This window comes from Kryptolebias marmoratus, linkage group LG12 (assembly GCF_001649575.2).
Source record: "Kryptolebias marmoratus isolate JLee-2015 linkage group LG12, ASM164957v2, whole genome shotgun sequence".
Lineage (NCBI taxonomy): Eukaryota > Metazoa > Chordata > Actinopteri > Cyprinodontiformes > Rivulidae > Kryptolebias > Kryptolebias marmoratus.
In genome coordinates this window covers 589,902-615,102 of record NC_051441.1, presented here as the reverse complement: position 1 = coordinate 615,102, position 25,201 = coordinate 589,902, and the positions used below count along the sequence as shown (strand labels likewise).

General features: G+C 48.7%; 5 protein-coding genes across 15 annotated transcripts in view; 3 read left to right on the top strand and 2 right to left on the bottom strand.

The window, feature by feature from the left end:
• Positions 1 to 1,373: 1,373 nt before the first annotated feature.
• On the top strand, positions 1,374 to 4,513 carry thoc6 (THO complex 6). 2 transcript variants are annotated; one of them, XM_017441414.3, is made up of 13 exons: positions 1,374 to 1,512; positions 2,326 to 2,417; positions 2,502 to 2,566; positions 2,982 to 3,085; positions 3,161 to 3,198; positions 3,274 to 3,322; positions 3,390 to 3,461; positions 3,530 to 3,632; positions 3,706 to 3,755; positions 3,842 to 3,904; positions 4,007 to 4,117; positions 4,191 to 4,319; positions 4,394 to 4,513. In XM_017441414.3, exons 1-13 carry the CDS (start codon positions 1,498 to 1,500, stop codon positions 4,472 to 4,474), a joined length of 972 nt encoding a protein of 323 aa, XP_017296903.1. In that variant the 5' UTR covers positions 1,374 to 1,497; the 3' UTR covers positions 4,475 to 4,513. The 2 variants fall into 2 exon arrangements, with proteins under 2 accessions (XP_017296903.1, XP_017296902.1); XM_017441413.3 differs by having other exon boundaries at positions 3,271 to 3,322.
• A 190-nt stretch (positions 4,514 to 4,703) lies between these two features.
• On the bottom strand, positions 4,704 to 10,205 carry med15 (mediator complex subunit 15). 3 transcript variants are annotated; one of them, XM_025002894.2, is made up of 18 exons: positions 10,020 to 10,205; positions 9,109 to 9,202; positions 8,982 to 9,033; positions 8,806 to 8,829; positions 8,496 to 8,660; positions 8,046 to 8,341; positions 7,501 to 7,875; positions 7,253 to 7,387; positions 7,056 to 7,157; positions 6,721 to 6,836; positions 6,514 to 6,644; positions 6,264 to 6,398; positions 6,124 to 6,187; positions 5,962 to 6,028; positions 5,720 to 5,877; positions 5,484 to 5,650; positions 5,305 to 5,403; positions 4,704 to 5,045 (listed from the first exon to the last, which is right to left on the bottom strand). In XM_025002894.2, exons 1-18 carry the CDS (start codon positions 10,085 to 10,087, stop codon positions 4,909 to 4,911), a joined length of 2,385 nt encoding a protein of 794 aa, XP_024858662.1. In that variant the 5' UTR covers positions 10,088 to 10,205; the 3' UTR covers positions 4,704 to 4,908. The 3 variants fall into 3 exon arrangements, with proteins under 3 accessions (XP_024858662.1, XP_024858660.1, XP_024858663.1); XM_025002892.2 differs by having other exon boundaries at positions 7,253 to 7,390; positions 10,020 to 10,204; XM_025002895.2 differs by having other exon boundaries at positions 7,062 to 7,157; positions 7,253 to 7,390; positions 10,020 to 10,204.
• A 975-nt stretch (positions 10,206 to 11,180) lies between these two features.
• Positions 11,181 to 17,279, top strand: nr1d1 (nuclear receptor subfamily 1, group d, member 1). 3 transcript variants are annotated; one of them, XM_025002900.2, is made up of 9 exons: positions 11,182 to 11,439; positions 13,225 to 13,391; positions 13,696 to 13,974; positions 14,265 to 14,353; positions 14,444 to 14,588; positions 14,954 to 15,588; positions 15,690 to 15,875; positions 16,130 to 16,340; positions 16,421 to 17,279. In XM_025002900.2, the coding sequence occupies exons 3-9, from the start codon at positions 13,758 to 13,760 to the stop codon at positions 16,639 to 16,641; spliced, it is 1,704 nt and encodes a 567-aa protein (XP_024858668.1). In that variant the 5' UTR covers positions 11,182 to 11,439; positions 13,225 to 13,391; positions 13,696 to 13,757; the 3' UTR covers positions 16,642 to 17,279. The 3 variants fall into 3 exon arrangements, with proteins under 3 accessions (XP_017296887.1, XP_024858668.1, XP_017296886.1); XM_017441398.3 differs by lacking the exon at positions 13,225 to 13,391 and having other exon boundaries at positions 11,181 to 11,439; positions 14,957 to 15,588; XM_017441397.3 differs by lacking the exon at positions 13,225 to 13,391.
• A 714-nt stretch (positions 17,280 to 17,993) lies between these two features.
• si:dkey-225f5.4 lies at positions 17,994 to 21,267 on the bottom strand. Its single transcript, XM_017441415.3, has 9 exons — positions 21,201 to 21,267; positions 20,920 to 21,016; positions 20,489 to 20,612; positions 19,484 to 19,641; positions 19,273 to 19,415; positions 19,032 to 19,194; positions 18,759 to 18,898; positions 18,493 to 18,655; positions 17,994 to 18,181 (listed from the first exon to the last, which is right to left on the bottom strand). The coding sequence occupies exons 1-9, from the start codon at positions 21,215 to 21,217 to the stop codon at positions 18,116 to 18,118; spliced, it is 1,071 nt and encodes a 356-aa protein (XP_017296904.1). The 5' UTR covers positions 21,218 to 21,267; the 3' UTR covers positions 17,994 to 18,115.
• Positions 21,268 to 22,011: 744 nt separating this feature from the next.
• LOC108251210 (WAS/WASL-interacting protein family member 2-like) overlaps positions 22,012 to 25,201 on the top strand; it is a 7,785-nt gene continuing 4,595 nt past the window's right edge. For 2 of the 6 annotated variants that reach the window (XM_017441418.3, XM_037978553.1), the window contains exons 1-3: positions 22,012 to 22,198; positions 23,197 to 23,284; positions 23,603 to 23,900. In XM_017441418.3, coding sequence (XP_017296907.1) covers positions 23,222 to 23,284; positions 23,603 to 23,900 — 361 coding nt within the window. In that variant the 5' untranslated portion in view covers positions 22,012 to 22,198; positions 23,197 to 23,221. The remainder of the gene's footprint in view (positions 22,199 to 23,196; positions 23,285 to 23,602; positions 23,901 to 25,201) is intronic. The other 4 variants (XM_017441423.3, XM_017441422.3, XM_017441420.3 and 1 more) reach the window with 4 other exon arrangements.

Here is a 25,201-nt window from a genome sequence, read left to right as displayed (position 1 = left end):
CCTGCCGCTGCCGCTGCTAGCCAAGCGGTGCGGCGCGGCGCGGCGCGGACACACGCGCGTCAAAGTGCGCAGGAGAAAATTCCGCAGCGGCAGCCGCGCGGTGCCGCTCCGTCCCACCGTGATGCGAGGCAGAGCGGCAGAGCGTCCTGCCGCCACAAAACCGGGCCGAACCAGGCTGGTTCTCCTGCCCGGTTCTACCACACAACCAGGCCGACCCGGGGTGGTTACACCGCCCAGGCCTGAGGTCCATTTCTCAGGTCCTGTTGGACAGAAATGTCCCGCTGAGTCCGATGGTTTAAACAAACAGTTAATTATAAAATGTCTGGAGACATTCACAAATAAAGAGTTTCAAAATGCAACACCTCAGATTCCTTTATTACACAAAATAAACACTGAAAACAGACTAAATTCATACAAACGAAAAATGCTCAGAAGACAGGAATTAAAGCAACAGTTCAGACACAAAAAGAGATTTAAATGTAAAATAAAGGAAAGTTACAAAAACATAAAACAATGACAAATAAATCTACAGCAACAAGCATGGAAAGTGAAATATATACTAAAAGAACTAAATTATTCTGTGAAGTTTTGGTTGAATTCAGACACAGAAATATGTTGTAGTTTATTTTAAATGACAACAAATCCCATGATGCCCTGTAGGGCGTTGTTGTTGTTTATTTGTGTGAACAACTTGTTGTCAGGGGTTTTTCCTGCAGAGATGATCGATGGTTAAACGCTCTGATCAGTAAACATATTGATCTGTGGAACAGCTGGATGAGGCTGCTGACACACACACACACACAGAACTTAGAAGCATAATGTTTAAAAAATAAACATGGTGGAAAGATTTAAGAAGAAACTCAAGAAAAATAAAGAAGTTTATTCCAGTTCTGGACTCATGAACTGGTTCTGATGCCGATGAGTAAAAATTAAAGTTTAACTAACAAACAGAAGTCTTGGAGAAGTTTAGTTGTTTATTAGGATGAAAACATTTAGTCTTTATGAAACACACTTTGAAAAATAAAATAAATGATTAAAGTTAAGCAGAAAAAGAAAGACGTCATGAACCAAAACTGTCCAGTCTGTCCTCCTCACGTCTTCTTCTCCGGTCAGGTTCTGCTGCAGATCAGAATTAAGTCCAGTGTTCAGTAGAACTGTTCGGTCGGACTGAGGCCCGGGCTTACTGTCTCTGGGCTGATGTTCGCTCTTGGTTCTGTGGTCCTGAAGTGGGACTGGATCATCTGAAGGCAGAACAAAACAGAACCTTAAAATATTAAGTTCAAAATGTTCTTTATTTTTCTGTGAATGACGCAGAAACATGCTGCCTGACGCAGTAATACAGTTCCCAGCATGCTCTGCGCCGGGGGTGACGTCACATCTAAGCGCCGCGCTCCCTCTTCGCAGCTTCGCATCATTCCGCTCCGTTTTCTGAGTTCTTGGTGATTTTTGTTGTTGTTGTTGTTGTTTTACAGAACCGGGAGGATTTGTGGAGGCAGGATGGAACCCGTAGAGGTGAACTTTGTTCCGCTCGTCTTTCACGCGTTTCTGACCGGAAACAAAAAAACTCAAACCCGCCGCGGCGCCGTTCTTTAAATGTTATTGTTCCTCAATCAATGCTAAACCTAATATTATGCTTTCTGTTTACTGAGCAAACAAACTAAAAGAAACAATAGTGAGGATTTCGATCATTTTTATTATTTTTAGTCGAAATAAGTTTGATTATTTAAGAAGGAAAACTTACAATAAACTCCGTTTAAAAATGAGCTAAACTAAGAAATTCTCTGGTATTTATAAAAACACATTAATCCAATTAGAAGTTTTACATTATTTTCATGTCAAATTAAGTTTTATGCCTAATTCGGCTCATTTGTGGAGCAGTTCAGAGCTGATTTACCTGTTTAGTTGGTTAATTTGTTGAATGAATGTGAACAGGCTTTAGTGCTCATGTGTCACGTGACCCGGGCCGACTGAGCATGCGCAGTTCAAGGAGTCCCAAACCAAATATCAGTGAATGGGCCAAACTGGTGTCTGTTTTTGGACTAGCATCAGTATATTGTTTATGAAAATGATCCAGATCATACACTCCACCAAACTGACCTGAGATCTGCAGTTTCTTACACTCATAGTTCATTTATTAAGTGATTTCCTAGTATTTTTTTTTATTGTAAAAGATTTCTGGTTGAAGCTTAAAGGTGTGTTTTCTGTCTTCTAATCTGAATGTTTGACTGTAAACGTTTACCTGCTGGGTGATTTCCAGTTCTTCGCCCTGATTAAACCTTTTAAAGAGTTTAAATCAATAATAAGTTGCTCCCATCGTGTCCGCAGCTCCTCCACATGTCGGTTTTCTCTCAGAGCTTCTCTCCCTGCGGACGCTTCCTGGCTGCTGGAAACAGCTACGGCGAGATCGGCCTGTTCAGGTGTGCAAAACAAACACACCTGCTCTGACTCACCTGTGCTCAGTCTAAAGCTCACACCTGTTCTGTTTGTTGTTGTTGTTTCAGCCTGGCTGCAGCTCTGAGTCCGGACGCCACAGCAGCCAATCAGAAGCCTGTTCTGACCTTCACAGGTGAGTCCAGCACACCTGTGAGGTGTGGGTCTGCGTCTCCGAGGAGGAGTCTAATTAAAACAGTTTTATGGTGAAAAAAGAACAATTTGTGAAGCTATAAGAAGCAGAATATTTTGGGGCCTCAAAGGGTTTTAAGCTGTTTTATGGTGTAAAAAGATTAATTTTATTCATTTTTATGCAGCAAACAAACAAATAAAATAATTTTATATTGTTTTGTGTGAAGTGTTCTGTGGTGTTTTTTTCCACATTTTCAAGGCATAAAACATGTTTATGTCAGTATTTTTTTAAACTCTCGGGGTGTAATTTCCATGTGGAGACAAACTGATCAGGCAGGTTTTAGGTTCCAACAAACAAACTTTCATCCCAACGAGGTCATTATTTCCTGGTGGATGTTTTAGTTCTGGGTCTCCTGCAGCTCACAAAGGTCCCGTCTTCAGTCTCCTGTCCAACGACTGCGTCCTGCTGAGCGCAGGAAACGGCGAGATCAGCGCCTGGAGCTGGACTGAACTCACCAAGAAGGTACCGGTCCAAACAGCCTCTGAACAGAAACCTGCTGCCGTTTGTGAGATGTTCTGAAGCTCTTTGTCTCCTCAGAACGTGAAGCCTCTGTGGACAAAGAGACCGAACTACAAGTGAGGACGTCCCACTGCTTCCTGTTCGTCCTGAAGGACAAACACAAACTCACGTCTCCGTTTGTCCCCCAGCAGGTCTGGTCTGGAGATCCCAGAGATCAACTCCATGGTCCTTAACCCACAGGTGAGTTCAGTTTGAATCAAACTTTATTTAAAAGAAATGAGTGGAAACATCTGGTTTGTGTTGTCAGGACAACAGCCTGGTGGTCGGCGCGGGGGACAACAACGTCCATGTCCTGGACCTGGAACATGGAGTCTTTAAGGTACGTCTGTTTGTCCCTCGTTGTCACGACGACAGTAACGCATCACGACCGCCACGTTGTTTCCACAGACCGTCCTGCAGGGTCACACAGACTACGTGCACTGTGTGTGCGTCCGGGAGCGGGAGGCGGAGCTTCTGTCAGGCAGTGAGGATGGCGCCGTGAGGATGTGGGGTGAGTGGCAGCTGTCCATCAGCAGGCAGCCATGATGAGGATGATGATGCTGATGATGATGTGTTGTGTGCAGACAGCAGGACGGGTCAGTGCGTTCACTGCATCGAGGTCTACAAGTACGAGGTGAGAGCTGACCTGAGACCAGCTGAGCCGTCAGCTGATGGGCTTTCAAATCCAGAGAAAAGTGACCCGAGTCTGGTGTGTTTCAGAGCTGCGCCCGGCCTCAGTACGGGAAGTGGATCAGCTGTGTGACCACGGACTCTGATTGGATGGTAAGAGGATCTGAAGTTCATCCTGAGGTGATGCGTTCAGGTGCAGTCTCACCGGTGGTGGCTGCTTGTTTACATGTTGTTGTTGTTGTTGTGTTGCTGCAGCTGTGTGGAGGAGGTCCTTCGTTGTCTCTGTGGCATCTGCGCTCTCTGTCTCCGACCTCCATGTTTCCTCTGAGCGGCTGCCAGCGGCAGGCCGCCTTCCACCAGGACAAGGTGAGAAAACAGGCCTGGCTTCGCTCGCAGAGCAGAAAACAAACAAACAAACAAACAACCTTGTGTGTTGCAGATCCTGGCGGTGGGGGAGGGTGCCTTTGTGTCTCACTGTCTGCTGGGCGGAGAAGTCAAAGCTCAGATTCCGTGCACACCGTCGAGCCTCAACACTCTGCAGCTGAACAGCAACAGCTCCGAGCACCGGGTGAGTCCCTGAACGCAGCACAGGAAGTGGCAGGTGTGACAGGGGCGGGGCTGAAGGCGTGTTTGTGTTTGCAGGTGCTGACGGTGGGCGGCAGCAGCAGCCACGTGGACGTCTTCACCAATCTGTCGTACCGAGCGTTCTCGCTCAGCTTCTGATCGTTTCTGAACCACAATAAAATGTTTTCTACAGACGGACTGTTTGTGTCATTTAAAGGCTCCAGAACCAGAACCGGGTCAGAAACACTGCGGTCTCTCATTAAAATCAGCTGCTCCTGCAGAGCGAATGGCGCCACCTGCTGCTCAAACTGGTTTCTGCTTCATTCAAGGATTCATATCGTTTAGTCTGAACTTTTAAAGCTGTAAAAAACAACTACAGAGAAAAACAGGAAGTTGATGAACTGATTTTATTTAAAAAAAAAATACTTATCAGGCAGACAAATCTTTAATTTGTAAGAAAAAAAACTAAACTGGTGATGCATTCAGGGAAAACACGACAAAACCAACCAAGCAGCAGGTGTCCGATTAGTCTGCAGGTAAACAGTCTTGAATGAGTGTAGTGTCCAACAGGTAGAGGTGCTGTGGGCGGGGCTTCAGGCTGCAGACAGGCAGGCCTGCCGGACGCTCTGAGCCCAGGTGTTCAGCAGCTCCGTCACCGAGTGTTTGTCCGGCAGCTGCAGCAGTTTGGACGTCATGTTTCTGTGGACCGTCTGCAGGAAGCTGTTCGCACCTGGGAGACAACAGAGAGGACGTCAACGAGGTGGAGACAAAGACTCCGAAGCACTCGGAGCAAACCTCCCCCACAGCCTCACTGTCCACCTGGAAAATGAATCATTTCTTCCTTTTACTATGTTTGGATCTTCCTGAAACGTTTTTACACAGACTGAGACGGAACCGAAAACAGAACCTCCTTGGCGGAGGGAACCTCAGTACAGGAGAGGACAGAGAGGACATCAACACAAAGACGAGACGAAGCGGTTCGGACTCACCGTACTGCTCTCCGTCATCGGCCCAGTGCGGGCTCTGATCCGGGTAGTCGGCAGGAACGCTGAGCTGGAGAGGTGGAACGCTGGGAAGGTTTTTATCATCTGAAACACAAACCGTCCCGTTTACAGCTCAGAGCTGACGGCTGGTCAGAACCGGTTCTGATTTGGGCCCGGTGACTCACCCAGCTTGCAGATGAGGTGGACGGTTCCGTTGTTGCTGCAGAACGACGGGTCCAGGTTGACCAGGAACTTGACGTCCAGGCGAGCCACCTCCCCCTGCAGGATGTTGGGAATGGTCTGCCGCTCGTCTTCCTCGTGCTTCCTCTTCCTCCCGGAGATGTTGGGGCCCCTGAAGAGCAGATGAACGGGTTAAACACCGAGCGGGAAAACGCGGCGAGCCCTCTGAGGCGGAACCTACGTGATGGGCGGCCCGTGGATGGCGCTCATGGCGGGGGCGAAGGTTCGGTACAGGGAGTGGTTGAAGACCGGAGAGCGGATGTTGGCCATGACGGCGTCCAGCAGCGGCTGGCAGAGATACTGCTGCTTGGTGGGAACCGGCGGAGGGGGCGGAGTCGGCTGAAACAGAAAGGGCGGGTCTAAAAACAGATGAACAGAAGCTGATCAGAAACCTGAGCCGGGAGCCGAGGAGGCTCTTCTCACCACGGCCATGTCGTTCTTCAGCTTCTCTAAAGCAATCTCACATTTCTGCAGCGTCTTCAGAGGACACCTGGAGGACAGACCAGAAGACAAGCATCACAGGACACATCTGGAGACACTCAGTCTCCCAGCTTCTTGGAGGACAAACAATCCAACAGATGTTACCTGATGTTTGGATCGGTCAGGATGTTCAGCAGACTCTTCATCTTACTCAGGTCCTTCTTCCTGTCTGAAAGAACAACAACAACAATAAACACAAACATCCACTTCCTGTTTGCTCCCCAGAAACCTCAGCAGCCGCAGACCTTCGTTCTTGTCGATCTTGTTGATCATCCGGCGAAGTGGCTCGATGTACTTGGAGAGCTGTTTGAGTTTCTCCATGTACTGCTGGTCCTCCAGAGACGTGGCGCCGGCCGGGCTCATCACCGAGCTGGGGTTACCTGCAGACAGGAAGTGACCCGCTGAACGTGTAAACACTTCCTGTGAAGCTGCTGAAGGGACAGGAAGTACTTCGACTCCTCCACAAGAGGGCACCGACAGCCCGGCGTGTGGTACCTGGAGTATTGAGCGGTCCAGGTGAGGACACGCCGTGGCTCGGCTGGGGGGTTCTGGAGGAGGCCGGGCTGGGGGAGGGTTGGGGGGACGGGCTGGGCTGGAACCCCCCCGGAGACGGCGTCGGACCCGAGCTGACGGGAGGAAGCAGAGAGAGTTAAACAGACCCACGGGAGGCGGAGGGGCGGAGCCTCAGAACGCCTGTCCTACCTGACCGAGTTGGGCTGGGAGGAGGGGGGCTGCGGCGACGGCTGGGGAGGCGGCAGCATCTGCGGCGTGGGCACCTGCACAGGTGAGGGCGATGACATCATGGCGTGCTGCTGCACCTGTCGACGTGACAGAAGAGGTTTCCAGGTGAGTTCGTCTCTTTATGATCACTTTTTATACTTTTATGGTTAATTATTCATTTTTTCTTCCTAAATTTAGTGTTTTTAAGTTACTTTGTCTTTAAACTTTTATTTATTTATTAATTAGTTTTCCTTGTTCCTGCTTGTCTTTCATTTTTTTCTCTGCAGTAATTATTGGAGGTTCTTGTCGGTGGAAACCTGAACCTGCGGCGTCTGTCCTGCCATCCCAGCGGGGGGGGCGGCGGCGTTCGGAGCGGCTCGGGGCAGCCGGATCAGATTCTGCATCGGAGGTCGAACCATCTTCAGAGGACGAATCAGAGCAGAGCGACAGGTGAGCTTCTTAAACCAAGGAGGAAGGATGGAGGATCTGGACTCTAACCCTGCAGAGGTCTCACCTGTCCAGGTCCGGCCGTATTGGCTGCGGCGGCGGCAGCGGCGGCGGCAGCGGCGGCGGCAGCGGCGGCGGCGGCGTTGAGCTGCGCCTGAGCTGCAGCCTGCTGGGCTTGCTGCGGTGGTAAGGCTGCACGGGGCTGCTACACAAACACACAGAAGAGGAAGATAAGTCGATGGATCGGACAGTTTTTCAGCTCTCTGATGGAGGAGTCCCTCCGGATCAGAACCCACAGGGAGATCCGATTCTCACCGGGAACTTCAGCTGCGGCTGCTGGCTCAGAGAGTTGATAGTAACATGCTGAGTTGATGTCATCGGTCCAGCCAGAGACTGAGGAACCATGCCGGGCTGCTGCTGCTGAGAGTGTGGAGGCATCTGGGCCGGCTGGACCTGCTGCTGGACCATCTGCTGAATGGTCTGGGCCTGGGCCTGGGCCTGGGCCTGGGCCTGGGCCTGAGCCTGAGCCTGGGCCTGAGCCTGGGCCTGGGCCTGGGCCTGGGCCTGAGCCTGGGCCTGGGCCTGAGCCTGAGCCTGAGCCTGAGCCTGAGCCTGAGCCTGAGCCTGGGCCTGGGCCTGGGCCTGCTGTAGCATCAGCTGCTGCTGCTGATGCATCCTGTTATGTATCTGCTGACAAAGAAAGCAAACATCCTGAAAATAACAACTGGAGACAGAAGTACACGCCTATAAACAGAACCACGTTCTAAAGTTCCCTCTCCTCAGCGTGTCAGTCAGCTTCATTCACATGCCGACCCATCAGAGATCTGACTACAGAAGAACCCAGAAGGTTCTGAGGGTACCTGGTTCTGCAGCTGCTGGTTCTGTTGCTGGTGCAGCTGCTGGGCTCTGAGCTGCTGCTGCTGCTGGAACTGCTGCTGCATGGCCACGTTCTGCTGCTGCTGCTGCTGTTGTTGCTGTTGTTGTTGTTGTTGTTGTTGTTGTTGTTGCTGCTGCTGTTGCTGCTGCTGCTGTTGTTGTTGTTGTTGTTGTTGTTGTTGCTGCTGCTGCTGCTGGAACTGCTGGAACTGCATGGTCTGCTGCTGCTGCTGCTGCTGCTGGACCATCTGCTGGATAGTCAGCTGCCCTGGAGCTCCTACTGCAGAGCGAGGGAGAAGGATGTGAAGGACTGACCCGGCCCGCGGCTCAGAACCAGTCTGACGAGAAGCTCAAACACACAACGTGCCGAAGCGGAGATGTTTCCACGCAGCCTGCAGAACGCAGCAAACACACCACACTCAGGAAACACTCACTGGCTTGTGGGTTTCCAGTCACCCCTGCCATGGCATGCTGGCCTATCTGCATCGGCCCCATGGCCCCCATGCCACCCACCGGAGCCCCGGCGGGGCGAGGCCCCATGCCAATGGCGCCCGGGCCCCCTCCAACCCCTGTCAGGTTAGTCAGGGCATTCATGGGATCTAGCAGAGGGTAAACAACAGACAACATTACGCAGCTCCAACATGCACAGCAAAAAACATGGCCGCCATGAGTCCGGCAGAGGCAGGTCCAGCTCAGGACAAAACAGGGCAGAGAAACCCGACCAGAGACCAAACGAACACCTACCTGATCCTCCCAGAGCCTTCCTGTCTGTAACACAAAGTAATCAACACCTCCGATTAGTTTCACAGCATCTCGCTACAGTCAGAGACAAGATGTAGAGCTCAGAGCAAAAAACTCCACAGGAAGCGGTCTTAGCATCAATAAATCCTAAAGATGGCCGACAGCGTTTCAGTACTCACGGATGTCTCTGAAGTGGATGATGAGCCTCGCCACCAGAGATAAATACTCCTCCTGAAACAAACATCAGCTCACTTTCACAATCAGAGCATCTTCATCACACGTCATCTTCCTCTCTGTGGGACTCACTCTGGTTTTGGCTTTCATGTAGACGTGGTTCTCCATGTCGGTACCGGACTTGTGTGTGGTGTTTCCGGTTCCTGCCTTCCTCATGGCGTCTTCACTGGAAAAACCACACATCTAACTTCAGACCAACACACCAACAGTTTCAGGTTTAGATTCACTTCACATGTTTAACTCACCAGAATCTACAAAAAAAAAAAAAGTCTCCTTGAGGTGTGGCCTAAACTCAACTGGAAGTCAGCCATTTTGGACCAAGGACTTTAATAAAATCCTCCAACAGATTTTAAACTCTAATTGTGTCTTTTTGAGGTCCTTTCTAATTCCCATTGTTAGAAAAGGTGGGCGATCATGTAATTGCCTGTGACTATCTGCAAGCAAAATATCTCATGAACCAGTTGATGGATTTAATTAAACTGAGAAAATAATTATGTACATCTATAATCTAATTAACTTTTGTTTTTATACGTGTGTAATATTTGACACGTTTATGCCATAGTATTATATATTATCTGCAGCTTCTGTACCGACAGAAGCAACATTATTGTATTGTTGAAATCTAAATTACATATTCATGTTCGTAAGAAATAATAACATTTATAATATGACACTGATCCTAGTGTGCTGTTCCGATTTAGCTTTAGCAGCTAATGCTGCTAAGAAAATTAATAGAAAATACCACTTACAGTAATTTAATTCAATTTATTGGAGCCGAATTTCAGAATGGTTTTAGACTTTACTACTGCACTCCATAAAACTTTTGTGGACCCAACCTACAAAAAGATTTTCACATTTCTTTTTTAATTTGTCGTATTTCACACACAGGGCTGGCAGTTACGCTGCTGCTAGCCGAGAAGCTAACGTTAGCCTAGCTCACAGGAACTCAGCTGAAAACCGGAGAAAGAAGCAAAGTTTCTCACATCTGAGCCACGACTTTCTGTCGGAACTGCGGGCTCCTCCAGTCACTGTCCGATCCAGGAACCTCCATGGCAGAATTTATTAATCTCTGCGGGACTTTTGTTGGAAAAAATAAAAGCTTCCTTCCTTCACTCCGAGAATAAAGACAGCTGTTGTTTTCGCTGCCGCCGCCTATAGGACGGGACGGGTACTGCAGCCTCCAGGGCCAGGGCCGGCTGAAGGAGCAGAGGGGCCCCGGGGCTGTATGAAGGAGCTGAGGACCCCCTGGTCTGTATGAAGGAGCTGAGGGCCCCCCTGGTCTGTATGAAGGAGCTGAGGGCCCCCTGGTCTGTATGAAGGAGCAGAGGGGCCACAGGAGATTTAACACTAGTGGTGGTTTTGACTGCTGCATTTAAACCTCAGTTCTCCCTGTGAGCTTATAACTACAATTAAACTTTAATTAGCTAAACATATTAAACAATACCAAAACACAATAATTACGCATCAAATCTTTATCTGTATGAGAAATCCTCAAACTATTATAACATATAAAAACAGAATTTGACAATGATTTTGTCTGATAAAAGTAACAGAAATATTTTTAAATAAACCAATAACAAGTTCCCTTTACTTTAATAAACAAAACTCTAAACAGCTATTATGAAATCCCTCAAATATATGTAATAAACAGTTATCATGAAGTATGAAATAAATATAAACTAGATGTCAAAAGTCAGAATATGAAAGCAAAAACACTTTTGGACGCGTGCACGTGATCAGAGGCGTTTTTGTGCATTTTGTCTTTTGTATTTCCTCAAAGTAGTTCTCCAGATGTTTACATTTGAGATTTTTTTTCTTCCAGAGGTTTTGTGTTTTTGCATGAACTTGTTTTTATTTTGGTTGTATTATCAGTCACATCAGAAAATAAACACAGACTTTAACCACCAGAAACAAACAGAATCTGAGAGGAAAACAAACTAAGTATTTGTTTTTCAGATAAAATGCAGCCTGAACTCTGAGTCCTGGATGACAGAGAGGAGGATTCTGGGCCTACATTTCCCAGAATCCTCTTTGGCGCAAAGCTGCGGCAGCTCCACGTGCCCCGGGATTAAACAGCCTCACGGAGGCGGGGCTGGAAAGTGTGTCACTGGGGCACGAGGCTCTCCCGGCGGTCACGTGGTCCCGTTTTCTGCCGCGTGCGGCCCCAAGCCCCGTCGAGGATGCGCGCGCGGGTTGCAGCGCGTGCAGCAGCTGTGTCAGACACAGGAGCGGTCCGAGACTCCGAGTCCTTCTGCCGCTTCGCTCCAGATTTACCTCGGTGTGTTGCGGACGGAGCGGAAGCTGTGCCAAACTTTTAACAAGCGCGCGCGTCCGTGACTCTACTCCGGCTCGGGATGATGACCTCCGCCATGGACACAAACAACAACAACAACAACAACTCAGGTAAATAAAACAACTTTTCAAACACTTCATTCAAATCCCAAACGGGCGCGGTGCGCGCGCCGCGGGTCCAAACCGGTTCCTTTAAGGGACGAATTTTCAGTTTGCGAGTAAACTTTGATGTGGAGCTCCGCGGAAACCCGACAACATGTCTGTCGTCAGGATTTAGGTCGTGCTTTTAAAAAACGGACATATTTTATATTGAGTTTAGCAGGAAGCGCGCGGCGCGTCGAAAACGCACCGTTTGACACGCAGGCCGTGCTGAAAACACACCAATAAGCCCAGTTCTGCTCATAGTGCGAACCAGCCGGGTCCCGCTCAGTAACAGTAAAGTGTTTCACACTGGTTCGGGTCCGGCAGCCCGGTTCTGCCGGTGCCGCTCGTGCACATGTCTGTCAGCCTGTCACGCGGCCCGTCACCGTGAATCCGGTCGTGTTTCAGGGAACTGGGTCAGAATGACGGCGGGTTCGTCGGTTCAGGTGGACGGCCCACTTGTTCTGCTGCTGCGGCTTCACATGGAGCCGCGAACCGAGCCATGTGCGCTTTGTTTTCACGAAGCTGCGCGCGCTCTGATTGGCTGCTGGTGTGTCTGAGCTCATTACATAACGCTCCTCCTCCTCCTCCTCCTCCTCCTGAGGAAGAGCGTCTGTCTCAGAACCTGGCATTTATTGAAAGGCAACAATCAGTCGATGAGTAACTAAAACAATCAGCTGTAAAGTTTAATCATAAACAGACTCATCAGCCAATCAGTCTGCTGATCTATGACGTCATGATGCGTTCACTGCGTCAGGGAAACAGGAAAACTGATCTGTTCGGTTAAAAGATTTGATTTAATTTAGGTTGAGTTAAATTCCTCTGAAAACGTGACTGAACTCAGGCAGGAAGTCAAAACATCGCTGAGTCAAGAGTCACTGAACCTGTTTCACCTGGACACGTGACTTTCACACGCACGCGCACACGCAGACCTGCTGATCGTTTCAGTCTTCTGAGTTAAAGGTTTTTATGCTTCCTGATGTAAATATTTGAATTGATTTGTGAAGATTTATATTTTATAGAAATGCTTCAGTTTAATGCTTGAATCTGTCATGAAATAAAGCTTTAAAGCCCAAAAGGAACAACTAAAGATGCACAGAACTTTGTTTAAAAATAGTTTTACTTTTTTTTAAATTTCCCATCTATAGAGCCGCCTCCATTTTAAACCCTTTATATAACTTCACGTCCTGTCTACAGACAGGACCGTGTTTCCATGGTTACTGTCTCCATCCTAAACTCAGCTGCTGACCTGAGTGGTTCTGGGGTCCAGAAAGTCTGATTACATCCAGATTAAAAAACGTAACCTTGAGTTAGGAGCGTGCACGTGAGTAATACAGAGCTATGGTCAATGGAACTGAGTCACCATGGCAACAATACTCTGAGTCACCATGGCAACTGCAGGAAAAAACAGAGATGTGATGGAGGCGCACAATGATGATGTCACAGCTCAGCTAAACCATGAGCTGTGAAAACCAGAAAAATTTTTAATATTATGTTTGTAAAATGAACTCTTTAGTTTGTCCCAGAGTTTAATGTTGTAGCATTTAAATTAAGAGTCAAAAGTTAAAGGAGTTAAAGGAGTTAAAGGAGTCCCGATCCTCAAACAAAGGTTGGACAAACTGTCTTCAGGACCGTCCTCAAATCCAGAAACTGATTTTATAGAATTTACTTAAATAAAACATCAGAGAGAGAGACTGACCTCAGGGTGTGTGTGTGTGTGTGTGTGTGTGTGTGTGTGTGAGGGTGTGATAAAAGGAACGTGAGGTAAAAGGAGAACAGGAGGCGTGAAAGTGGGCGGAGCTTCCTGCAGCCAGTCTGGTTGTGAGGAGGAGGCACGTGGCCTGGGGGCGTGGCCTGTGAGAGCGCACGTGGAGGAGGAGGAAGAGGAGGAGCCTCCAGTAGTGTGTCCTGATGTTTCCAGTGTAATGTTCTTCATCCTTCCTGATCTTCGTCTTCATCAGGCTTTACTGATCGAACCTGGTTCTGTTTCAAGTGCTGAAGGTTCCGTTTGTGGTTCTGACCCAGTTCAGCAGTGGGCCTGCTGTTTGTTCTGTAGGCAGACCGGACCCAGGCCCCTCTGTTTGACGTTGTTTACAAACAAACAAACAAACACAAACCCGCTCCACTTCATAAGAGCAGAACCAGAGAGTTTCAGAACCTGCCGTTCAGAGAGTCGGGCCGGGTCGGGCCATGTTTACTGACCTCCTCTCCTTTCCTCTCCTGCAGGAGGTGTCATCTCCTACGTGAGTTCATGTGGAGGCTCTCCGTCCAGAACCAGTCCGGTCTCCATGTACAGCGAGAACTCCAACTCGCAGCCCTGCTTCACCTCCTCATCGTCACTGCTCCCCTTCCTCAGCAGCAGCAGCTCGGGCTCTGCAGGAGACGACGGCTCCTCCTCTTCCTCCTCCTCCTCTTCCTCAGCAGGAGGTTCTCCTCGAGGCCGGGACGATGGTGGAGGAGGATCTCAGAGAGCTTCACCCAGTAAATCTGGGCCCAGTTTGACCAGTAAGTCTGTGGAGGAGGTGGAGGTGTCGAGGGAGTCGGAACCTGAGCAACAGAGTTTTTCACCAGGTCCTGGTTCAGGTCCTGGTTCAGGTCCTGGCTCAGGTCCTGGCTCAGGTCCTGGTCCTGGCTCAGGTCCTGGTTCAGGTCCTGGCTCAGGTCCTGGCTCAGGTCCTGGTCCTGGCTCAGGTCCTGGCTCAGGTCCTGGCTCAGGTCCTGGTTCAGGTCCTGGCTCAGGTCTTCTGCTCTGAGGAGCTGTCAGGCCTGACTTCCTGTTGTGTCTGCTGTTTCAGAGCTCAGCAGCATGGCGCTGCTCTGTAAGGTCTGTGGGGACGTGGCCTCTGGGTTCCATTACGGAGTTCACGCCTGCGAAGGCTGCAAGGTGAGCTGTCCACCACCTGCCCACTGATTGGCCTCTGATCACGTGCACATGTCCACAGCTCTGAACGCGCCTCGCTGTCGCCCCCTGCAGGGCTTCTTCCGCCGCAGCATCCAGCAGAACATCAAGTACAGGAAGTGTCTGAAGAGCGAGAGCTGCTCCATCATGAGGATCAACAGGAACCGCTGCCAGCAGTGTCGCTACAAGAAGTGCCTGTCTGTGGGGATGAGCCGCGACGGTGAGACACACTGTCTGTCTGCACAGCTGTCTGTCTGCACACCTGTCTGTCTGCGCACCTGTCTGTCTGCACACCTGTCTGACTGCACACCTGTCTGTCTGCGCACATCTATTATTAAATGTTTGCTGTGGGTCTGTAATACTCAGCAGGTTCACTTCCAGGTTATCTTCTGGAACTAACCCTAAGTCTAGGGTTTACACCATCTGTTACCATGGAGACAGACGGGTTTACACCATCTGTTTCCATGGAGACGGGGACACGTAAACCCTGAGTTAAACCTGAGACCCATCCAGCATGTTGACCGTCACAATCAGCTGATCAGACTCCACTTCCTGTCTGATGTCCCCGTCCTGTTCTGTCCTCAGCAGTCCGTTTCGGCCGGATCCCAAAGCTGGAGAAGGTTCGAATGCTGGCTGAGATGCAGAGCGCCATGAATAACGTGGTGAACAACCAGCTGCAGAACGACTTCCAGCTCGCCAGCATCTCCTCTTCCAACCCGGCGGCGACCATTGCTGCCCAGCCAACAGCCCTTCCACTGACTCCAACCTCCACCTCTCCTTCTGAGCCGCCTGCCTCTTCCTCCCCTTCTCCTCCTCCTCCTTCCTCCCACTCATCTTCCTCCTCGCCTCCCAGCCCCGGGATGGACACCACCATTAGTGCCATTGCACGCGCTCACCGTGAAACCTTCCTGTACGCTCACGACAAGCTGACCAATCCCCACACTCCTCATCAGCAGCAGAACAATAACCACGCCCACCACCATAACAAGGAGGCGGAGCTTTGGTCTCACTGCTGCTCCAATGGTCACCATTCCAACGACCTCAACAACCACAACCACAACAGCAACTGGGACCCGCTGACTGACCGAAACGTCACCAACAATCACCATAACAACGGGAGGCGGAGCCTGAATAACTGTAATCTGAGTGGAGGAGAGGAAGTCAGGCATCATGTGACTCAGAGATGTCCATCGGTGAAGAACCGTTCAGGGATTGTTCTGGTAAGACTCCATCTGCTCTCCTTCTCAGATCTTTCTGACCTCTGACCGCAGACGTCGGCACGCAGACGTCTGATTGGTTGATTGGCATCTCCTCTCTGCAGGCTTGTCCAATGAACATGCAGCCTCACGCGGACCCCTCAAAGACCCCCCAGGAGATCTGGGAGGACTTCTCTCTGTCGTTCACTCCTGCTGTCAAGGAGGTGGTGGAGTTCGCCAAACAAATCCCAGGATTCAGCTGCCTGTCTCAGAGCGACCAGGTCACCCTGCTGAAGGCCGGCACCTTCGAGGTTCGACCCCAAACCTCTGCACTCGTTACACTCGTTAGTCATTAGATTATGGGTATTATGGGGTGGCGTCGCCATAGAAACAAACCAAAACTTCACATTTTATCCAGCCTAAACTAAATCACACGGACCAAACGGAGATAAAGTTACCCTAAAAACATCGTCACTGATAAATAAATTCTACTACATTAGTCTGAAGACAATGAGGTTCGACTAAACGGCTGCAGCTGATTGGTGCTTGTTGTCTCCTGGCTCAGGTGCTCATGGTGCGCTTCTCGACGCTGTTCGGCGTGAAGGAACAGACGGTGACGTTCGTCTCGGGCGCCACCTACACCCTGCCGGAGCTGCAGCAGATGGGGATGAACGAGCTCCTGGGAGCCATGTTTGATTTCAGCCAGAAACTGTCTTCCTTGGAGCTGAACGCCGAGGAGCTGGGGCTGTTCACCGCCGTGGTTCTGGTGTCTGCAGGTCAGTGTCTGGAGGAACACGTCCTCCTCCGACGTGTCCAACATTCAGATGAAACTCATCACTGTTTGTGTTTGTGTCAGACCGCTCCGGGATCCAGAACGTGGCGTCGGTGGAGCAGCTGCAGGAGAACCTGATCAGAGCGCTGCGCCGCCTGATCAACAAGTCAGCCGCCGCCGCCGCCAACAGCCATCACGACGTGGACTCGCCGCGGTTCACCAAACTGCTGCTGAGGCTGCCCGACCTGCGCACGCTCAACAACATGCACTCCGAGAAGCTGCTGTCCTTCCGCATCGACCCCTGATGACCTCACACATGACATCATCGCCGTGTTCTTACGACTCCCCTCCAAAATAAGAGTCCGATCAAACGGCTGCTGTTCAGACTGGACAAAAGATGACAAATAACTGGGTTCCTGTGGAGATCTTCACAATAAAAGCCCAGGAGTTGTGACAGTCAGGAGCTCCGTCATGTTTGTTGGCGTTAAAAGTCTGAATTCAGTGAAAATGAAACCAATTTTAAACGTTAATGTAATAAATTCAGCACCAGCTCGGTCAGTTTGGATCAGAAGAAACCACAAAGTGCTTCAGGAGGACGATGAAGAACATCCTGATCTTCCACAGAGTCCTCAGCCGTGACTGACAGCTGTAAGGGACCAATGAGGCGCAGGAGGAGGCAGGACAAGCGTTAATCAGCAGATCTGTGTAAAAAACTGTAAATATTTAAAGATCATCCAGTTCTACTTGAAATATTAAAAACTGCTCTGAGATTTGTTCCATGTTAAAATGAAAAAAAACTGTATGCAAATATGAAACATTATAAAAGTGTGTGTGTGTGTGTGTGTGTGTGTGTGTGTACCAGGTGTGTTTCTGCATCAGGTAAGATCTTCTGTCAGTTTTAATCTGCTGGAAACAAAATGTAAATAAAACTTTACACTGAAAAGACTCGAGTTTCATTTTCTGTCAAAATATAAACTAATTTACAGCTTCAGCTCCAACAAATCTGACTTTCTGTAATAAAAACCAGTTAGGGAACAAATGAGAGGATAAATGTTTTTAAATCTGAACAATAATGTTCATCTGGGGAAAAATAAATAAATACAGAAAATGATCATTAAAAACTAAATCATTCAGTTTAAAAGATCCTGTGATAAAAACATTTTCATTTATCTGATGTTTCAAAAGATATGAAACATTTCTAAACATTAGTTGTGACCCTTTCAGGGAGCACAGCATGATGGGAGTTAGCTTTACAAAATAAAAGCCCCAGCTAAACTATTTCTTTTAATTGTTGAAATAAAAAATTATTTTTAATAGTTAAACATAAAGTTCTGTTTTTCTGTAAAGTTAAAGTTTTTACTTATTTTTCATTTAATGTAACATTTTTATAATTTAATTGTAAAAATTGGGTTTGCTTTGTTTTAATATATATAAACCTTAATTTATTGAAATCTTTTAATTTGTAATATTAATATAATTAATTGTCTTGTTTTTCCATCAGTCTTAAGATGAACGGCACTAAAATAATCTTTAATATGAAGAATTTTACTCCAACCTTTTATTCAGAGTTTAAATGAATTTTAAAGCAATAAAAGGAAAAATAAACAGACTTTGTTGTTTTTAACTGTTTTTATTTTATTTTTAAGATCAAGTGTCAAACAGAAAAGAAAAGACCGGAGGAAGAGGAGGAGCAGGAGGAGGAGGAGGAGGAAGAGAAGGAGGAGGAGGAGGAGAAGGAGGAGGAAGAGGAGGAAGAGGACGAAGAGGAGGAGGAACTCTTCAGACGTCCGGACTGCTGTAGAGAAGAACCAACCACTCCGTCAGGCTGAGATTCTTCTTTCCAGCCTGAAACACAAACAGAAACACGTCGGCTCCACGTTGAACCCAAACCACCCAGATCTGGGCCAGAACCAGTAGAACTACAGGTTCTGGTTCTGGCTAGATTGCTCCACCGGATGGAGACTAAACGTTCAGTCTGAAGTCTGAGTGTCAGTAAAACCCGACATTAATCTGCTGGAGTTCACGTTAGAAAAGACAAGAGGCGTTATTTCTTTTTTTAGACCTGGACATCTAAAGCTGAGGTACCACCTTAAAGGCCCGGCGGACTCGGTGTGGTTTTCTGTTCAGACACCATAAATAAATCCTGGTCTCGTTACCGTCAGTTCTGACGTGTCCACAAGTTGTCCGTCTCGCCGTACGGCCCGGAGCCGAGCCCGCCCGCTGCCCGGGTACCCCTCCTCCACCTCCAGGTGACACACCAGCGACGCAGACTTCAGGTAGACCAGCAGGCGCTGAGCGGGACACCAGTCGATGGCGAAGCTGCAAACAGAAACCGTTAAACGACCCGTTTGGAGGTCCGGGCGGTTCTGAAAGACTCTCGGAGACCATCAGACTGACTGACAGGATCCAGGTGTGGCCTCACCTGGTTCTCAGGTTCTGGATCTCAGACAGGAGCTCAGCCTGACCCACAAAGCACTGCAGGATCCTCAGCAGGGCAGTGCTAAGCTCCGCCCACCGGCCAGACACACAGCCCTCCACCAGACCGACCGGCCCCTCCTCCACCTGTCAGAGGGCAGGAAGTGACATCACCACCTGAAACCTAACCTGACATGATTTACCTTCAGCCTGTCAGAGAGCCGACAGGTGTTTCAGGTTTTAAAAGTTACAGAACGGGTTTGATGATAAAACGAGTTACCTGCAGCCTGAATCGATCGTCGCTGCTCCAGGTGACCAGAAGCCTCAGAGGCTCCAGCTCAGAGCAGGGGCGTGGCCTGAGCTCCACACGCAGCTCTGATTGGTTGAAGGTGAGCAGGTTGATCTGCATGACGTCCTGCGTGGCAGCGGCGTGCGCCTGCAGCCTGACAGGTGGACAGGAAGCAGAGTTATCAGCCAATCAGAGCGTCTGAGCGGGGGTCACGTGACCTCGCAGCACTCACTCGTCTCTGAGCTGCTGCCAGGCGATCAGCTGACCGAGCTCCACCTCTGACTCCGCCTTCAGCTGCTTCAGCTGCTGATCACATGAGCGCAATGCATTCTGGGCCTTCAGCAGCGACGCCTCGAGCTCCTCGTGCTGCTGAGCCTGAAGGAGGAAGATGAGCACCATCTGCTCTGTGTGTGTGGTGTGTGTGTGTGTGTGTGTGTTCTCACCTTGCTGTGCAGCTGCTGAACCAGCTGTGTGAGTTTGTGTCGTCTGTTGTGGATCTGTTGGATCCGGTCCTGCAGAGTTCTGAGGAGCTCCTCTGTCTCCTCGACCCCCGACCTGTTCTCTGCTTTCAGAGCCTTCCACCTGCTGCGAGCCCCGCCCTCTGACACACACACACACCTGATTTAATCTTGGCTGTAGAAATCTGGTCTCAGCTCAGAGAAGAAACGGATCAGACTGAGTTTCCTGCAGGCAGAGCGTTAATTAAAATCCTCGTTAGCTGCGCCTCACATGTTGTTGTATCTCAATAATCTCAGGTAAAGATAAATATCTGGTTAAAATCTTGACAGCAGCTTGTTAAAAAACAAGGAAATGGAACCAGCTCTGAAAGATTGGGCCCAAATTATTAAAAGAAATAAATTTGATAGAAAAACTGGCGGATATAATAAAACTACAGAAAAGTCAAACAGAGGAAATGGATAAAAAATGGAGGGACGGTCAGCTGCAGGAGGACTGACGGACAGAGGAGTCAACAGATGTACTGTTTTTTTAGGTTTGTAGTTTTAATGTTTGTCTTATTAAAAAATATTTAAAATAATCACAGGTCGAGCCGTTCTGCTCAGCTGGAACTAAAATCCTGTGAAAACAAAGCAGGAATTTAAACCGATCATCAGTCTGAGCAGCTTTAATTAGGGTTCTGAGCCCGGTTCTAGGACGGTCCAAACGGAGCTGATCAGGACCTCAGAGCTCCAGCTGGAGGGTGAGGGTGGGAACCTTCAGACAGGGGAGGTGGCACCAAACCTTTAAGACTTTCCAAACTGAGATGTGGATCCTGGAGGTCAGAAATGATCTGCTGCGGCCGTTTGAACAGCCGGTCCATCACGTAGATAAATAATTAAAATGATTCACCAGAGATGATTTATTGTCTCAAGAAAATGCAGGAAACACTGTGAGGCTTTTTATGTGCCAGCATTGCCAGCGTGTGTGTGTGTGTGTGTGTGTGTGTGTACCTGGCTGCGGGGGGCAGGGTTGTGTCATCAGCTGCTGGGCAGAATCCAGACCTTCCAGTAATGACATCATGGAGTCCAGAACAAACAGCTGACGGCAAAAAACCCTCTGGACTCGCCGACTGTCCTACACACACACACATTATTTATTATGGATTTCATCCTTAGCCCTAAACCCAAAACAATGACTCTGTGTTCGGACCGGGCTTTGGTCCCAAAGTAAGAAGAACCAGATACACACACCTCTTATTCAAGAATAAAAACTCACTTTCAAACATATTTAGATATATTTAAAAACTGTTATATATATTTTCCAGTAAATAAGTTTTCAATAAATGTGAAGATGAAAGAAAATCACGTATGTTTTGTGTTTTATGTGATCTTTTTAAATGTAGTTTTGAATGATTTGCTGTGTGGATGATGAGCAGACAGACCGTCAGGAAGAGGAGAGTCCCGGCTGTCTCCGCGGCACAGTCCGGGTCCGGAGCCCCGCACGGGTCCAACAGAACCGGGTCACACTGCTGCAGCACACTGAGCACCGACAGAAAAACAGGCTAACGGTCAACCTCAGACACAAACAAACAAACAAACACTTTCAGTTTGTTCAGAAAATCACCGGAAACTCTTCATACAGTTCAAACTAACGATAAAATTAAAATATACAATAAAAACATAACGAACGTGTAATGAAATTGAACATTTTAAACGGACGTACGCTCGAACCTCCGCCATTTTTGTTTTTCATATCTCCGCGCTTCTACTAGCGCTCTGATTGGTCGCTGGGACAGCGCGTCATTTCAGATTAAGCCAATCAGAGATCACATAAAAAAAATCAGCCAATCAACATCAGCTGAGTCCATAAAGCCGGAAATTATCTGTTCGCTAAATAATCTCCATAATAAAAAAATAAACATGACAATATAATTTTAATTTATTATTTAAATTTATAATTTATTGTCCTACACTAATGAGGTATATGATTTTATTTCTTTGTTTGTTTGTTTGTTTATCTGTGCACACGATTACTCAAATAGTAAAGAACGTAAGAAGAAGAATATTTGTAATGCTTAAATAATGTTTGTACAAAAAATCCCCACAGACAATACACAGATTTAAATGATTTTTCATAAATCATTTTTATGTCAATGGGTGACACCTAGCGGACACTTCTGAAATGACACAAACAAAAAATATAAGACTATGACAATAATAATAATAATAATAATAATAATAATAATAATAATAATAATAATAATAATAATAATAATAACTAAAGAGCAATATACCAAGACCCGTTATCATTGTGATGTCATTTTGGTACTGATTACATTATCACCATGTTACGTCATTGATGTCTGTTGTTTGTTGTCAACATTCCCTGAAAATCTCATCAAAATCCGTTCATTACATGTGGAGTATTCTTGTGCACAAACAAACAAACAAACAAACAAACAAACACGTCCTCCCCGGAGGTCAATAATGATGCGGTCCTGGTTCGGGTCGGCTCGGTTCGGTTTGGTTGCTGCAGCAGTGCCTGCGCTCCCATCAGGTCACGTGATCAGGTGTGACGCTGCAGCGGAGCGGCTAACGGAACAGGCTAGCGGAGCTAACGGGACCTCTGAGGAGCTGCTGGACCGGAGCTGGGCCCCGTTAAACCACCGGCAGACACCTGGAAGGATGAGCTAAGCGGCAGGGCGGCGCTGACGGTCACAGGTAGGAGTTTCCCCGCCCCTCACCTGTCCGGCCCTGCCAGCAGCAGGTGATGCTGCCATCAGGCGGCTAACGGGCGGAGCTAACCGCCGTCCGCAGTGATGAGCGGCGGGTCGGGCGGAGCGAACCGTCCGGTTCCTTCGTCTCTGTGTGTCCGGACAGGTGTCCATGAGGACAGGAGACACATCTGGAGAGAAACCCGGCTCGGAGGAGACGGTGTTGGGGCTTCCTGCGGGTTCAGGCCGGTGTTAGCATCGAGCTAACGGAGCTAGCTCCATCAGCGGACAGTCACGGAATCTGCTCTGTTGTTGTTTGAACGGACAGATGTGTCCCTGAGACAAGCTTCTGAAGTGTCTGTAAAAGCCCAGTCCAGATTTACTGACCCGGTTTAAGGCGGTTCTGTTGATGGTTTATGGGATTCAGAGTTTAAACCGGTTTAAATCAGGTACAGATCTGACCAGTCTTTGTTTTAATGTTGCTCTGGTGTTTTTTTACCTACAGATTCATGGTTTTACACGTTAGAAATGAATCAGTCATGTAAACAGAACAGGTTCTGGTCTGATCCTGGTTTGATGTCTTAAACATATTAAACCATCTTGTAATCTTATTTTCGGAACCAGTTTTTTGGTTAAAGAGGGATGTGTCCGATGTTCACGACAGGAAATCAGCTAAAACCATACAAGGATTCTGAAACTGAAGCTGATTAGTCACACAAGGAATCATTTCGGCTGTTCCCCTCAGCTGGACAAAAGATTCAGATTCATCAAGGAACACGTCAGACATCAGCAGAAAAATGAAAACAGGAAATGAGATTAAAAGTCCTGAAAACTCAGATCCTTTCAACAGTGTTTGTCAAACTCAGGTCTGTTTCAGACTGAGCTGGTCTCCAGGTGGTTCTGGGAACCAGGATTCTTGTCCTCTGGGTCCTCTGTGTCTGTGACACTTTGACATTTCTGAATAAATCAGTCCAGGAAATGATCTGTTGGTTGTTTATGTTCCAGGGATCAGGAGTGTATCAGCAGCAGGATGCCCATCCCTCCCCCTCCTCCTCCTCCAGGGGGGCCTCCGCCCCCTCCCACCTTCAGCCAGGTGAGGAGTTTCATCTTCATCTTCATCAAAGTTTTCTACTTCTGTCCAGAGGCGTTCAAGGGCTCGTGAGGCGTTCAGGGGCTCCTGAGTCGTTCAGGAGCTCCTGAGGCGTTCAGGAGCTCCTGTGGCGTTCAGAGGCTCCTGAGGCGTTCAGGGGCTCCCAAGGCGTTCAGGGGCTCCCGAGGCGTTCAGGGGCTCCCGAGGCGTTCAGGGGCTCCTCTGTTTTTTGCCTTCCATAGGGAAACATTTTAGTTTCAAAGGTCAGTGGAACAGCAGTCACAGACCCTGTTGTAACAGCGTCTCCTCACCCCCTCCCAGGCCAACACCACCCCCCCGAAGCTGAACCGTCAGGAGGCCAAAGGTCGCGACGCTCTGCTGTCGGACATCTGTAAAGGCACCAATCTGAGGAAGGTGGCGGTGGTGAACGACCGCAGCGCCCCGCTGCTCGACAGTAAGACTCAAACACCAAAGAGCCAAACACCTCCCACAGAGCACCCATACATTCGTTTATACCAGTACCTACACCAGAACCAGAACCAGCCCAAACAGCAGGGGGCGCCGTCCGAGGAGCCGAAGAAGACGGCCGGAGAGCAGAGCTCAGCTCCTTCCCTCCAGAGTAAGACCTCCATCTTGTCTGATCGTAGAGGTCGGCTGCAGGAGGCTGCGGTCGGGTTTAATCAGCTGCTGAAGTCCCTGTCCACAGGGAGGGGGAGGGGCTACACAGAGCGGGGATCAGCTGACCCCGGGTCACATGACCTGAGCTCAGAGACAGAAAGTGGCCATCAGCAGGGTCAAAGGTTACTCATGTGGTGGATGATAGTCTCCGATAATCGAGACTGCGTGATGAACAGATCGAGAGAAAAATAAAATTCTTTGACCAATCAGAGCGCAGACTGTTACCATAGCAACAATAACTGCACCCGTTTTGTTCAGACGTTATCTGATGACACGATCCGTCTACGCAAACCGTTGGTTAACTCCGCCCACATGGCGCCATCTGAACGCGGTAAAGTTTAATCCCATCCAACCGTCACAGAGTTTAGAACTGAGCCAAGTTTTCTTATTGAAGCGGTCAGAAGCACCTGGACAGGTAACTAATACCTGAACTGTGTCCCGGTTCTTCTCACTGACTCAGGATCTGCTGAAGCCACCCAGCAGCTTCCTGTGGAACCGAAAACTGATCCCAGCACACTCCCAACGTTTCTATGTCTTCATGTTTGTGTCTCTTCATCTGATCCGTTTCTGTTTGTGTCCGGCCGCCCGTCCTCTCTCTGTCTCTGCTGGTCTCCGCTGACTTCCTGCTAACTGCTGCCAGGTGAAGCTGGTGGACAGGTGGACAGGTGACGGAGCGGCTGCTTCAACCAGCCGACGTTTCCTGCAGCTGCTGTTAGTTTAAAGCCTGTCGTCCATTTTGTGTCGCTGATGGATTCATTTCAGACGGACTCCAACCGAGTCTCAGGAACTGACTCTCTGAGGAGAAATCCTCTGAACGCTGCTGAAGTCCGGCCCACTTCCTGTTCACCTGCTGACACCTGATTGGACGGCAGAACTCTCAGATCTGACGGGCTGCACAGCAACAAAACTCCTGCAGGATGGTTCTGTTTGTCCTTCAGTTCTTCAGCCTTTCATTTAGTGTTCCAAAGAAGCTGGACATAAACGTGAGCCGAGTTCTGGAAGAACCGAGTTCTGGAAGAACCGAGTTCTGGAAGAACCGAGTTCTGGAAGAACAGAACCATTCTGTGGGAAACCTTTAAAGGTGGAACCTCTGGGTCAGACGGAGAACTCGTTCAGTTTTTGTGAGCCTGATGTTGATGTTTTGACTCAACAGCATCCCTCCATCCATCCGTCCCTCCATCCATCCATCCATCCGTCCCTCCATCCATCCATCCATCCGTCCCTCCATCCATCCATCCATCC